At 52.7% G+C, this 15082-nt stretch overlaps 1 protein-coding gene across 7 annotated transcripts in view; it reads right to left on the bottom strand.

The window, feature by feature from the left end:
• Positions 1 to 2188: 2188 nt before the first annotated feature.
• Positions 2189 to 15082, bottom strand: part of Kif21b (kinesin family member 21B) — a 47233-nt gene continuing 34339 nt past the window's right edge. For 2 of the 7 annotated variants that reach the window (XM_055598085.1, XM_055598086.1), the window contains exons 27-35: positions 14911 to 15024; positions 13031 to 13069; positions 11038 to 11174; positions 10006 to 10186; positions 8788 to 8952; positions 8411 to 8528; positions 7738 to 7908; positions 7100 to 7299; positions 2189 to 6045 (exon numbers count right to left, since the gene is read on the bottom strand). In XM_055598085.1, coding sequence (XP_055454060.1) covers positions 5991 to 6045; positions 7100 to 7299; positions 7738 to 7908; positions 8411 to 8528; positions 8788 to 8952; positions 10006 to 10186; positions 11038 to 11174; positions 13031 to 13069; positions 14911 to 15024 — 1180 coding nt within the window. In that variant the 3' untranslated portion in view covers positions 2189 to 5990. Of the gene's footprint in view, positions 6046 to 6458; positions 6620 to 7099; positions 7300 to 7737; positions 7909 to 8410; positions 8529 to 8787; positions 8953 to 10005; positions 10187 to 11037; positions 11175 to 13030; positions 13070 to 14910; positions 15025 to 15082 lie in introns of those variants that run through there. The other 5 variants (XM_055598081.1, XM_055598082.1, XM_055598083.1 and 2 more) reach the window with 3 other exon arrangements.

Raw genomic sequence — 15082 nt, 5'->3', positions numbered from 1 at the left:
AATGGATTCTAGGGCCTGGCCTTTTCTGTCCCACTATCCACTTGGCTAATTCTGTTGGCCTCTCTGGGCCTCAATTCCCTTTGAGTATAAAATGAGGGATTTGGAAAAATCTTTTGTGGTGCTACCCAGCTTAGACAGTGAGGGGCTCAGTGCTAGTGTCTGATTCACGAGTGTGATGATCCAAGTCCACCCTTCCAGAACCCACAGAAAAGAGCAGAGTGTGGGGGTGCACTAATGTAACCCAAGCACCGCAGAGGTGGAGACAGGAGGATCCCTGGGTGGGGGGAGGGCTTCCTGGCCAGACTGAATCAGCACGTTCTCAATTGAGGGAGCTCTGCCTCAAAAGTAAGGTGGAAGCCAGCTGTGGCTGCACACTCCTTTAGCAGGCACCGTTCTGTGAGTCTGAGGTCAGCCTGGTCTACACAATGAGACCGTGTCCCAAGAAATCAAAATAATTAAAATGCAAATACATAAACAGGTGGGGTGTGACTGAGGAAGCCCTCAGACCTCCGCAGGCATGCACATGGATACCTGCCCACACACATGTGGAGGGCACACACACACACAGAAACAAAAATTTAAATTTATTTACTTATTATTTACTTTATTTTTAAACAGGGTTGCTCTGTGTAACCCTGGCTATCTTACTGTAGACAAGGCTGGCCTCAAGCTTAGGGATCCACCTGCCTCCTGAGTGCTAAGATTAAAGGCGGGTACCACCATGCCCAGCTTTAAATAAACTTTTAGAAAGAACAGTAGTGTTCTTGACTACTGAGCCATCTCTCTAGCCCCTGCCCCCTACCCCATATTTAAGAATCTCTTAATTCTGGGTCCCTTGCCAAGGGTGTTGATGTTTCCATAGGCTGACCTGAATTTGGAAAAACATGAGGGGAGGAGTCAGTGCAAGGAGGAAGCTGCTGAAACACCCCCTTCTTTCCTCCATCCCTCTCCTTACCTCCCACTTCATCTCTACAGCAGCTCAGCAGTAGTTGCCACTTTCCACAGTTCACAACAGGCTTCAGAGGTCTGTGGACTGGACTAGAATCTTGTGTGAAATATGAACTTTGGGGAATAGGGGTGGGGCAGGAGACTGACATGGGCTGGGGCTCAGCCGGCCAGCCATCAATGATCTTCAGGAAGCCACCCCGTTCTCCAAGGCAGAAGGTTCTGTTTTTGCCCAAGTGTCTGGGGACATAGGGCAGGACCAGGCATGGTGGTCTTCCATTTGTGGCTAAGGGTCCCACCTACTTGCTCTTCTGCCTGTTTCAGAACCCTTTCCCACCCAGCATGGGACTCTAGCTTGTTGGGTTAATATAAGCAGCAGGGGCTTGCATGGGTTCTGAAGCCGCTTGTTTGTTTGTTTGTTTGTTTGTTTGTTTGTTTGTTTTTGACAAAGTGACAAAAGCTTCCTGGCTATCCAGCAGTCATGACGAGAGGTCCAGAGTCATCTTTGGACCTGAGATGGTTGGGTATTGAGGACTGGCCAGACACTCAAGAGTGTACAGAGGGATGGATAGGTAACAAAACAATGTAGTTGGGGATGGAAGGGTAAACCAGGGCTAGGCCATGTGCTTGACGTGCACGAGGCTCTGGGTTCATTCCCAGCCCCAAATGAAAAGGGTGGTAGAGGAGTGCTTTCCAAAGACTGAGAAGTACTGATCTTTAATAAAATCACAACCATCGCAGAGTTTATGAGTTCTTCAGTACCTTTACATTTTTGTCTTCAAAATATGTCTAGTATTTACCACACAACAGGGAGTCTCAAGTCCTAGAAAAAGCATGCACTATGTTAGTGAAGGAAAGCAGAGGGGTGGGGATGGGGGTGGAGGTGGGGCCGGCTGATTGAATTCCAGCCCTGTCCTGAAGAGTCACCCCTATCTCATGATGGTTCTCAGTTCATAAAGAAGCCATCACTGTTACCAGGGATAGGACGATCTAGCAAAGAACACATGGGGCGGTACCTGCTAGTGTGTGCTAGTCAATGCTAAGTACCTGCTCTTGAATGACTGTACTTGCCTTGGACCCTGCAGGCCACATGGAGGATTGGGAGGAGAAGGTAACAGATTCCAAGAAACCCTAAACTCAGTGCAGACCACTGCCCTCCCATGGGGCCCAGTCACAAAGGCCAGTCTTACACACCTACCCCTAAACAACATCCCACCCCTAAGAAAGAGCCACCAGCCACAGGTCAGCCACAGCCCGCCAGCCACACGTCTGTGGACGATGGTCATTCGGGTTTTATTTATGACAAGTTCTTAGAACGCACACATCCAATTCCAGAACAGAAATGTACAGCATGAGGCTTAAATAACTTTCATACACTATGTACAGTCATCAGCAGAGGTACAAAACATACACACCTTGTGCTACCGCGTCACAGGAGAGCGTACAAGCCAAACGAGAGCCTGCAACCTAGGCAGGGGCAACAGCTCCAGAGCTGGTGGCAGGGCGGGCCCCAAGACATCAGTGGTCTTTTCTGACTCTCAGTAGTACCGACTTTCCACTTTCTGACAAATCCTTTAGGGAGGTGGAGGGGAGGAGGCGAAGGGAGGTCAGCTGGGTGCTGGCGATGAAGGGAGGTGGGCACGGGGGCAGACCGATGATGTCAAAGGAACAACTTTCCCTGCAGATTCTGCTCTTGCTCATAAGGAGCAGTGAAGACTGGGAGTTAGGTGGGGAACAGCGGGGCTCAGGAAGGTCTGCGGAGGCCCTGGTCACTGTGCTCAGCAAAGGATGCAGTAAGAAGTTTCTTGTGTGAAAAGACAAAGGGACAGATGCCCCAGCTTTGGGCCGCATGAAGGGAAGGAATTCACTGCTCCTGCAGGGCAGGTCCTGCCCACACAAACATACCAGGCAAGGGGGTGTGCCTGCACCCAGGCCAGACTCCAGGGAAGCCTCCAAGAGCTGGGAGAGGGCAGGGCAGAGATGCAGTGTCCTGACTTCACATCAGCTTCCCACCTGCGCTGCCACCACAACGGTTAGCATGGGGATGCCCAGGGAGGCAGCATCTTCCCAGCGTGGCTTCGTGCTTTATAATGCCCTTTGCCCAAGCCACAGGCAATTCCCAGACTGCAGCTGGGAGGCTACTTCCTAATCCATAGCTGTCCCTTTTCAAGTAGTTGGTGGTGGCATTCTGACCACATCAAGGGCTGGGCTGGGTCAGCCTCTTGTTCTTTACATTCTCTTTCTCCTTGGGCAGTCTCTAAAGGCTGCTCCAGGCACAGCCTTCTGGGAGCTGGCTGCTGTAGAGTCATGTCTCTCCAACAAGAGCAAACACTGAATTGGTTAATACTGGAATGGGTCCTGGCCCAGGACTGTGCAGAGAAGGCCTAAGAGATTGGGGACAGTAGACACTTTCCATCTAGATAGAAGTTCTTCAGCTTCAGAAGCATGGATGTGGGCATTAGCTCAGGAGATGGAAGCCCAGGGCCAGGCTCTTCAGACTTAGCATGGTAGGGTAGAGCTGTACTTGTGTTTTTAAAGGCCTGGGGTGTGGGGGATCTAGGGAGGGCCCCACAGCATACAGATGTGGCCTGGGCCTCAAGTCTCAAGATGAACACAAGAAGTAGTATGACAAGTTCCAGAGGACAGGGGCATTCCTAGTCTCATTTAAGACTCAGGCCATCTGGGAAAGACTGCCTCGGCCCAAGTTTGCTCATACTGTCTGCCCAGAGGCCTGCTATTGTGCTCAAATTCCAACCAGTTTGTGCTTCCAACATGTCGGCCGTTTGTGCAATGAGTGGAGCTGGGGGCCCCTGATTATGTACCTTGGACACCCTTAAAAGAGTGGACAGGGACTCCAACATTCCCAGAACACAGCTCAGAATGGCTCGGAGATGATGTGCTCAGAGCTCCGAAGTATTTCAAGTTTAGTCAATGACACTCGCTGGGACAGCATAGCAGCCCCACCATGAGGTAGTGGCCCATCAGGAATGGCAGAGGGGGCAATGGCGGTGAGCACCTCTCGTGGGCTGTAAGACCACACACTTTGTGCAAGAACTGGCCTTGCAGCTCTACAGTACAGGTACCCCATGTTGGGGCAGCCCAGCCCATAGGGTCGGGATACAAGTCTCATGTGTTTCTGTAGTTTGTAAACAGTCATGCAGGTGGATTCTGGGTTTTCTTACAGGGTGTAAGGTCCAGGCTTTCCACTTGGGAACTGGAAGGAGGAGATGAAGATGTGGTTGCTTCTGAGTGCTAAGGAAGTTTCTTAACACTCCTGGAATGAGCAGAGGAAGGAGGGTTTCTGGTCACTGCAGACAGACTGTCCAGGTTTCAGCTGACCGCTTTCCAGGCGCATGGTCCCAAATACCCACTTCCCCAGACCTAACACCACGTCCGGCAGGGGCCACCAATCGGCGGGACAGTCTTAGTGTCAGCCTCAGACGCAGCTCTGAGACGGCTTGCACCAATGTAGCCACCATAGAGGGAGATGAGCTAGGTGCAGATGCGCTATGCTAGCTTTCCAAAGTCCACAAGCCACCACGTCCTCTGAATAGAGCTGGGGTTCACGGCTCCAGAATGAGACCAGAAAGCACAAGATAGTGAAGCAGTAGAGTAAGTATGGACCGGTTTAAGGGCAGGGAAAGACGGGGTGAGGAAGAGAGCTGGGCCCTCAAGGCCTAGTCCTATAAATTCAGAGTTGTTCCAAGAGGGGGCGCCAGACACCGATTCCACCTCATCCCAGCAGCTAAGCCCACAGCACCAAGGGAAGAAGCGGGGGTGGAGTCGGTACCTCCTCATGCCAGCCTAAAAGGGAGGGACCTTTGGCCCAGGCTGATTTTAAGGCTTGAAAACCTGTTTCTAGAAAACTAAAAGAAGCTGAGGAGGCCCCCTGTCTCCCTTGGGGGTGGAAACATAATTGGCTGGGGGGTTAGGCAAAGAACTTGATGGTCTTACTACTCAAGCCTACCTAGTGGACAGTCTACCAAGCTACTTCCCACTGGACCACACAGGACTCTGGGGAGCATGGGTTCCCTGGTCCTGGCTGTCGGGGTGGACCTTTAAGGGGCTGTGGGCACAAGGCCCAGAAGTAGAAGACACATGTGGGCTGTGGGCATGGTTGGTGTAAGGCTGCCCAGCATGATGCCAGGCCCCAGGATGGAGGAAGGCACTATGGCATCAGGCTGCCTAGAGGCCTGGTCTATACTAGAAGGTCTGCTGGGGTGGGCAGAACTGGGACAATGGCCAGAGCTGCAAAGGGTGGAGTGGGCCTTCCCCTCGGTTGCAGAGCAAGCAGAGCGGGGCCCCAGGAACACCAGAGAGAAGACCCCTCGCCAGGAGCAGAGGGAAGAAGATGGGAAGAAACTTCAAGTCAGTTTCCAGGAGGCAACAGCAAAACATAAAAATAATTTAAAAAAATCAATAAATTAAATAACTGCAGTATTGCTGACCTTCTTCCCAAAGGAATTGTTTAAGCAGCTCCGCCGAGGCCCCAGCAGAATGGGGCCTTGGGGAATGACTGGGCCCCATTGGAATTGGTTGTTGGTGGCTGTAGGATTTAGGGTCAGCTTCAGGACTCAGCTGCTTATGTCTGGTTTCCATGGTTACCTGAGAACTACCTTGGTGGGCTCAGAGGCAGGTGCAGTGGCTCCAGCGGTGGGGACACTGGAAGAGGCTAGCTCACTGGAAGTTAGATGGATGGGGGTGGGGCTAGGGCTGCTTCTCCCTCAGTCTCACCCTGGGCTGAGGGCCTGGAAGAGAGGCATCAGGGCTGGCTCAGCAGTAGACCTTGTGGCCAGTCGGGAGGAGGGCAGGGACTGGTTGATGGGGGAGGGGAATCATGCCGTTTGGCTTCACAGCTTAATAATTCCCTCCTCAGCCTCTCCTTTCTCAGGAGGCTGGGGAGGGACAGAGGGGACTTTGGAGGAAGCAGAGCAAGAGAAGGACCACACCCTCTGTCCTCAGTGCACCTGGCTGGTCTGATCAGCTTCCTCTCCATGCTGTGTAGGCTGCTGGGTCTGAGGGTCTGATCACCCTCAGCCCTAACTTCAAGGGTGGGCTGCTGGAAGCCGCCGCATGCTCCAGAACTTCACCGTCAGGTCACTGGGGAGGACAGAGTGAGGCCGCTCAGCCTTCATGTGAGCCCAGCTGGCTGCCCCCAAAATAAAGGTTGGGCAGACTTTCCACCCCCCTCACATATGGCTGGGCTAAGGCAGATAACTGCCTAGGAGCAGTAGGGACCACACGGGAAAGGGTACCGGGCAGAGGGAGGGCCCAGGCCATGGTCTCGAGACCCTGCAGGACTGGTGTCCTGGACTTTCCTTGTTTTTGTTTTGTCCAGGCCTGAACGCCTCCCCCTCTGCTCTCTGCTACCTAGGGTTCTGTCCCACTGCTCATGCTTGCAAGAGGGGCGGGTGGGGCGATCTATCAGGCCAGGCAGGGTGCAAAGGGAGAATAAGAAGGTCAAGAGTAAAACAATCTCATACCGTGAAGAAGCAGCTCAGATCGAGGTGGGGAAAGACAGGAAAAGGCAAGAGGGGGAAGAATGAGAGAGGAAAGGGGGAGGGTTGGGGAGGGTCAGGGGAGGGTGGTGGCGCGGCCCTTTATGGCCAGGACTCGGCGAGGAAGGCAGGGGGTGAGTCCAGGGACGTAATTCCACAGCTTTACCCGGCAGTCACTATGGGGGGGAGAGGCAGAGAGGCAGAGAGGAGAGGTAGGAAGAGATGGGAGTGGGGAGAAGGGACATGGTGGGAACAAGGAGAGAGAAGAAGAAACCCGGCTGAGTAGTACCCCTGGGATCAGGGGCCTGGCACTGCCTGCACAGGGGGCCAGAGTTGCGGCTGGAGGAGCAGAGGGTCAGGAGTGGCAGGGCAGTCCTTAGCTCCTGCCCAGGGGAGAGAGTGGTTGGAATAGCTGGGGAGACAGTCTGGCCTGGGTCCCAGTGGCTTCCTGATCCCCTGCCTAGCGCAGCAGGCAGGACATTGGGTACTTAGTGTTCAGTGAAGATGAACAGTAGGTTTAGAGAGGAGAGCCCTGTGGGGTTCTGCTCTGTGAACTGGATCTCTGGGGACAGCTGCACAGCCCTGAGACCACTGTCAACCTGCTCGCTCTAGGAACAGGGATGGGAGCAAAGAGGCTCTCTCCACCTAGCACCCACCTGGAGGCTGTGAAGATATGCTTGCTGTTGGTGCAGATGGCGTTGATGGGGCTGTCGTGGCCCTTGATCTCACCAATGGGTGTGAAGTTGTCCACATTCCAGACCTTGATGAAGCCTGCCCGGCAGGCGCTCAGCAGCATGGGCCGGCCGGGAACGAAGGCCAGGGCACATACCCAATCCTTGTGAGCATTGGGGATTTGCTGTAGGAGGGTCAGGGATGATAAGGTGTCCGAGAAGGGAGAGGGCCTGCCCTGGGGACCCCAGGAACACATGCAGCCCTCTTGCTGGTGGTGGAGGAGGCCATCTGGCTCCTAGCATCTACAGCTATTATACAGACAGAGCCTGTCATTCCAGGAGCAAGCTGAGCTTCACTGTGCTAGGGGACTCAAAGGATGGGCTCTTCTGCCCACTTCCCACATTCAAACTTCTGAATCTGTGCTGCTGGGGAATCTTCAGAAGAGCTAGGCTAATCTAGTGCTTCACATTCAAACCCGAAGCAAAGGCTTAGTTGAGAGCAGGGTAGGGAGACGAGGATGGGGGCAGCAGCAAAGAGGGTAGACACAGGCAGTCTTGGAGGGGCTCTGCTAAGGTCTACCTGGGCCTTACCCTGGCTCATCTCTCCCCTCCATTCCCCGAACCTGAATGAGCTCCTGCTGTTCGAGGTCCCACTTCTTGATGCCATTGTCCCTGGAGCCACTGAACAGTATGTCTCCTTGGATGGCCAGGCATTCGATACCATCATAGTGAGGGGGCTCAAAGTTGTGGGTTGGGCCAATGGTGCCCATCACACAGTCGCCCAGCTGGAACATCTGCAGAGAAGGGGCAGAGCCCGGAGAGGGGCATGTTGAGGTTGGGCCTTGAACACTGTTGGAAGAACATTGCCATAATAGTCCCACCACCTCTGTCTCCTTTTATTTGCTTCTTCCTACTTTCTGGCCACACAGAGTGTCCAACTATATCCATAGGGAGCAAATCAAATGAGTGGGTTTTGTATACTTTGCCTTTTCCCCCTATTTATCATTTTAATGGTTGTTTCACATCCCACTCAGAGGCTCCACCTGCAATCCTCACGCATTTGTTAAATTTTCACCATTTACAGAATAATTCTACACCCTTAACTGTCCACACACACCTTCTTGTCTTCTCTGAGATGCCCTCTCCAGCAGCAATCCCCACAAGTCTCATTGCTTACTATGTGTGCCCCAGGTAACAAAGGGAGAAAAGGAGGGATAGTGAGACCAGCACCATTCAGGCCTCAGAGCAGAGGTGGCCCCAGCCAGGCCCCAGCTGTGTCAAGGCAGTTGTAGGTACCTTCACATAGTGGTCCTTGGAGCCAGTCACCACGAGGTCATGCTGGTTGGAAGTCTGGGTGACTGTCAGGCACATCACTGGGCCAATGTGGCCAGTCAGTTTGCCAATGGGCTGGAACCTGTGGTGGGGAGAGGCCCAGTCAGGGACAGTGGGTTGGAGGGAATCCGACCTGGAATAGACAGGCCTGGACAGTCTACTCTCTCTCCCCTTCAAAGCAAGACCAAGGACCAAGGTTTTCAGACACAGAGAACAAGCATATAGAGTTGGGAACCGGAGGCAGGGTCGAGGTCCTGCCCGCCCTAGGGTGGGCCACTCCACCCTAGGTCCCAGAGGCCTGTGGACCTTCCCTGGGCTTCTTCTCCAGACATTTCACTGACCTGTTGAGCTCCCAGATGCGAACAGCATTGCCAGAGGCGACATAGAGCATGGTGCCTGAGGGGCTGAGGGCCATCTGGTTAATCTGATGCTCCCCCTGGGCACTGGTGATGGCACGTGTGGATGTAGCTATGCAAGCATCTCCTGAGATCACCTGGCCTGAGGACCTATGCAGAGCGAAAAAAGCAAAGACAGAGGTCAGAAGAATCTATCCACACAGGCCAAGAAACAAACAAAGCTCAGTCAGACCAGCTGAAAAGAGCCCCTTCTTCCAGGATGCATCCCCTATCCTGGCAGAACAGCTTCCCCTAAAAACCAGGCCAACGGGAGAGCTACACTCTACCCAACATGCTTCAATGACCTGTTGGTGTGCGTGGGTGGGTTTGAATAGACTGTGAGTCAAGAAACAGGCTCTGAACCTGGCTCACATAGAAATCACTTAGCTTCTCAGAGCCTCCGTTTCCTCATTCTCATTTTGTGTACTACCCACTCCCTGCTCCAGGCTTCATTAAAACAAACAAACAAACAAACAAACAAACAAAAGAATAGCATTAGGCTCACAGCAAAATTGAGGGCAGAGTTTTCCCATATACCTCTTTCCTTCCCAAAAAATGTACAGCCTTCCCCGTTGTCACACTGAGCAGGGCACATTGTCACCCAAGCTCACCACGTATATCGGAGTCATTCTGAGTGTTCTACATTCTGCAGGTTCAGTCAAAGGTGTGACATTATCTGTGACTACTGCCTCATGCAGAATAAGTTTCCGAATAAGAATAAGAATAAATATCCTCTGTGCTTGTTTTTCAACCATCAAACCAAACAACTTGTAGCTTATAATGCACATATAAGGACAAAATCTGACTTCAGGAGGGTTTGTATCCTATAAGGACAAAACCTTACTTCGGGAGGGTTGGGTCCCTACATGAAGGACCACACTGGGTGATGCATGAGGCAGGTGGTGGGCCTGGCTTTTGAATTCATTGGGATATATACAGTTCATCTCAAATGGTAGGTCTTGGAGGACAGAGGCACAGGTAGGGGCCAGGTAGGCCAAAGGCTCAGCAGCCTATTGTTCAGAAACTGTCCCCCAAGCCACCTTGTCAAAGCAACTCTATGGGCTAGTAAGCACTGTTGTGCCTACCTAATCAGGCTGCTCTGTGCTTAGCGGTCACCTAAGTGCGGGAGCACTTTTCTCACGCAAGTGGCGGGAGCGCACTTACGTGAGTGTCCGAATGCACTTGGCCGAGTCACGGATGTCCCAGACCTTGATGTAGGAGCTGGACACAGAGAACACCAGCCCCGAGTGGCTGCAGTATTTGATAGAGACCACGTTGTTGGGGTGGCCCTTGAGAGCTGCGATCTCCTGCCCTGTCACCAGGTTCCACATCTTGCAGCTACGGTCTGCCAGAGACAGGGAAGGACTATGAGGAGGAGGTGATGTCAGTTGAGGGGCTGGGAAGCTCCCCCAAAGGAGAGTGGGAAGAAGTAGGAGAGACATTTCAGGACACCAGGCCTGAGGGAGAAGCATGCGTGCATGTGCAATCTCATAAAAACTCAGGAGACAGAGAAGGGCTCAGAGCTTTAAATAACGGTGAGTGCTCTGATCATTGCTGAGGTGTCCTGGGCTGAAAGAAAATTCTTACAAGTCCACTGCTTATTAAATGACCAAGTAGCAAAGAAACATGGAAAAACTTGGAGCCAATCAGTCCCACCTCAGTTGATGGCCACGCCCTCTCTCCCGTGTGTATATAAATGTGTATGTGTCATATACACTCCAGGTTCCTATCTATTGTGCACGTCTGCTGCAAACTTGTTCTCTCTTCTGGTCAAATCTTTAGGTTTTTGTTGTTGTTGTTGTGACTTAGCTGTAGGACTGTAAATTCCTTCTGTGGAGACCAGAGGAACTGCACGGATGCAGCTGCAGCAATGACGTGGGTGCTGGGTAATACTGGGGAGGAAGTGTGGTATTAGAGAGCTGAGATGTTGTGACTTCAGAGAAGCTTCTCAAAATGTCTAAAGGTCTGGAGGAGGGGGAAGTAGCAGAGCCTCCAGGATCATGAGGCCAGGGGTGTGTTGGGTGGGAGCCCTGAGCCAAGGCAAAAGATAGAGTGGTAAGCAAATTCTCCTTGAAGCCTCAGCTCTTGGGGGTGGGGGTGGGGCTCTATGTTGTTGCCTTTACAGGCCACTCTGGAAAAGGAAAGTGGAATGGGTGGGAGAGCCTAACCCCGCTGGCCCCTCAAGTCTCCACGCACCTTTGGACCCTGTGAAAAGCAACTCATCGGTGGCATCCAGGCAGAGGATGGGCTTGGTGTGGCCCTCGGCCATGGAGACACACTGCAATGGGGCCGTCCGTGCTCCCTTTACTCCTCCAATGGGGGTGATGATGCCCCTTCCCAGAAGAGAGGGAGAGAGGATGTGCCAGTCAGCCAAGGAGACCGTGGCCAGGCTGACTGAGGCAGGAAAGAGAGGGGTCTGGGCTGAGAGGGGACAATGAATAATGAGAGATTCCGGTGCTGCTAGCAAAACTCCACCAATGTCTGAGAGCCATCCTCAGCACTGTGGGAGAAGCCCATGCCAGGCACTCTGGAAGGAACAGGGTGGGGAGAGGCTACCTAACTTGAAGCTAGAGACAAAGCATGCAGCCAACTCCACTGGGGCAGGGCAGAGGCCCAAATGCTAGAATTGGCCTCTGTAGCTCCCACCAAGTCTACACGCTTCTTTGGCAATCAAAAATGGGGGGAAGGAAAGAGAGAGGGATACTTCATTTGCCAGTCAGTGTGCTGGGGTTGGTACCTTCCAGCAATGAGGCAGGTGGATACCTACCCAGAGCCCCCAGTTGGACCAGCGTAGTCAGACCTGTGCCTGTCATTTACAAAGAAATAAATGGGGGCTGGGCACACATCTGTTATCCCAGGACTTGGTAGGTTCAAGCAGGAAGGTTGCTGTGAATTTGAGGCCAGACTAGTCTATATAAGGAGCTCAAGGCACATATAAGAAAATTTTGTCAAACATAAACCAATCAACCAAAAACAACCCCCTAAAAACTCCAAAGAGATAGATCACCTCAGGGGACCACAGCCAAGCTGGGGTCTGGAACTAGCCTGCCTGGACCTGAAATGCTGCCTGCTTGTTCTGCACAGCACTCCGGCAGCAGGAATAAGGCCGAGCTGAGTGTGCATGAGGGTTTCGCTCTATCTGCATCTTGGGGTTCTAAGGATGATTTCGTCATTCTTGGGAAGGTCTTTTGGGATGAGACCCAGCCAAGTGACATCTAAAACCACATCCAGGCTCTCCAAAGGAGCGTGCTATTGCTGACGGTGGCGCAATGGCTAGGGGTTTACCAAGATGACTGCTCCCGGCTTGTGATGCCAGTTTGGGCAGAGTTAGGCCAAGGTCACCATGAAAATGTATTGAAAGGGGTCTGCACTCTGAAGAGGCTGGCACATTACAGGTAACATCTGTTGGCAAGGCCTTGCTGCACAGGAGGATAATCAGTGGTGCTAACCACACAGCAGAGGATGACGAGTAGAGAGCATGCACAGAGAGCTAGAGGGAGCTCTAGGCCTTTAAACAAGAGCCTTCTGCTGCCAGAGTCCCAAGTCTCACTCCTTTGCCAAGGAGGATCTGTGCTCAGTAGGCTTGAGGGACCAGCCTCTGCTTGTCCCATGGGCTGAAGGGGAGGACACACCCATAAGCTGCATGCTAAGAGGTATAAGCAGGGGTGTTGCTTGCCTTAGTGAGCCCCCCACCCCCCTCCAAGCTGAAGTTTGCAAGACTCACCCACCAACACAAGCTAAGTTACAAGAACTGCAAGCACAGCCACCATAGCTAATGACTCAAAAAAGACCATCAGACTGACAAGGTCCTCATGGTACCTCTTGCTCAGCAAAGCTCTGCTTCAACTCCAGACCAACCCAGGCTTCCATGTCCCTCCTGACCTTGCCCAGGGCAGGAGGGAGAAAAGGGCTAGCCACAAGCAACTGCACCCTCCCCCACCGCAAGCCCTTAGTTCTAGCCAGGCATGGCATAGTCTGAGGCCATGGGGTCACCAGTAGAGGAAGGAACCATTGGGCAAGAAGAGGTCTCAGGAGGGACACAGATGAGGAAGAGGCAGGGGCTAGGAGAGGAGGGGCTGCATGCTGAGGACAGGTGTACAGGCAGGAAGGGAGGATGCAGCATGAGGCAGAGAGAAAAAGAAGAGAGAGCGAGAAGGGGAATCAAACATGAGAGACATTCTGTGTGTACCTCAGGACCTCCGACAAAGAGGAGTCGCTGTCATCAGACCTGGGAAGGGCAGAAAATTAGCTGGATTAGGGGAGAGAGGAAAACACACACAGGAATGGTGGTAGCAGCAGCAGCAACAGCGTAGGGACGTCAGAGGACGGTTATTCTCTTCAGGAAAGGCAGAGAGAGGCAGGGTTTGAAGAAGGCCTTGGAGGAGGGGGGAGGGTAGGGACAGACTGGCCTGGGAGCTGGGAGACTCCCCAGTATTGGACCACCAGGGGTCTCTCAGCTAGCAGGGTAGAGGTGAGGAGAAGGGCCACAGGAGGGGTGGGAGGCCAGCCCACTCTTGGGGAGATGGTTCCAGGTCTCTTTGCTAGTTCCAAGCTCTCTGGTTGGCCCACTGCATAAGCTGGGGCCAGCTGCATCACCCCGATAATGCTCAAGCACATCCAAGGCCACAAGGAGACCCTGCTACTCTTTCCTCTTCCTCAGACTAGGTCTAGAAGCTAACTCTGTGTTGTATGTGGGTCCCAAGATTGGACCACTGGATAGGATAAAGCCTGTAGACCAGGGTAGAATAGGCAGAGCCCTAGCCCAATTCTTGAAAAGGAAAAAAAAAGAAAGGAAGGAAGAAAGAACAGCAAGGAAAAGAAAAGAACAGAACAGAAAAGAAAAAAAGGACAAGGTTAAGCTGGATGTCATAGCACATGCCTGTAATACCAGCACTCGGGAGGCTAAAGCAGAAGGAGAAAGGTTTGAGACTAGTCTAGATACATGACAAGACCCTGTTTCAAAGACAAAATAAAGAAATAGTGAACAAAGTGACCAGTCAGGCCAATTGCATGGCGCTGGGGAAAGATGTATAATGATGGGGCGGCCCAGGATGCCCACAGCTCTTTTAGTAAGGAAGGACAGCATCCAGGAGGCTGAGCTGCTGGATCTGTCCCTCATGATTTTAGCATCTAGGGAGCAGCATTTTGAGCCAGAAGGGGATAGTTATGTGAGAGGGTGGGTGGAGCGTGTATCAGGTACAATGACAAACAGTCTATAGCCTGGGCTCCCCTGAAGGTCACAGCATCATTGGTCCTCATGGCAGGAAAGCTTTTAGAGGAAAAGAAAGGAATCCTTTGGGGGAACTACAGAACTGAAGATGGTCACAGTGGGCTTTGGGGAGCACAGAGATGAAACCAGGAGTGTTGGGGTCCTCCCCAAGGCAAAGTCCCACTGTCAGGGTTAACTAGTTAGAGTCAGCAGCCCCAGATTCTGGGCCACTTTATAAGCAAAAGCCCTCGGGCTCTGCTTTGGACCACATTCTTATACAAACCAGGGAGGACAGACTATTCTTGGGCTGATTGACAGTTCACATGGACGCATGCATGTACAGCAGACCACAAAGCAAGGCTGAGCACCTTCTGAATAAAGGGATGGCTGCGAACAGAACGGCCCCATAACAACTACAGCATAACAACAGGAGCTATGAGTAGAGGTGGGGCTGAGCCTGCTACAAGGAGATGACTCAGAGGTTCCTGTCCGCTGGGGACAAGTATCATGGGGCCTTGTGTAAAGCAATCAGGTAGGACAGTAGTTGAAAGGGCTTCAGAGAACAGCAAAGACAACGGAAGCAGATAAAAGGGGCACTCTAGCTTACTCTCTGGTGTGCTTGCCCCACAGGGCCAACACTCCTCACTGCCCCACTCTAGGGAGGGAACTCCCTCTTTTTCTTTCCTGGCATCCCAGCATGCTTGGGGAAAGAAGAGACCCTTGGTCAGTGCAGAAAAGATGAGAATATCAGGGCCTCATGACTCAAGAGGAGCTGGAGCAGTCGGGCTAGAGTCTCCCCAGTTAACCCGCCCCCACAGGCTCCCTCCCAGCCTCAGTGTTCTCCTTAGGCCTGCTCTTACTTGTCCAGTGCTGACCCCTGGCTCTGATTGCTGGTGAGACGAGAGAAGACGTTTCGGTCATTACGGGGACGGGTAGGAGGTGATGATGGCGGTGTAAAGCCCATGTCTGCGGATCTGGTAAATGAGGACAGAGAAAGTCATCAGTGGCCACACCCTTGCCTACAGGTCCGCC

This window comes from Psammomys obesus, unplaced genomic scaffold (assembly GCF_907164565.1).
Source record: "Psammomys obesus unplaced genomic scaffold, mPsaObe1.curated_primary_1811, whole genome shotgun sequence".
NCBI classification, from domain to species: Eukaryota; Metazoa; Chordata; class Mammalia; order Rodentia; family Muridae; genus Psammomys; species Psammomys obesus.
This window is presented reverse-complemented; position numbering and strand designations above follow the sequence as displayed.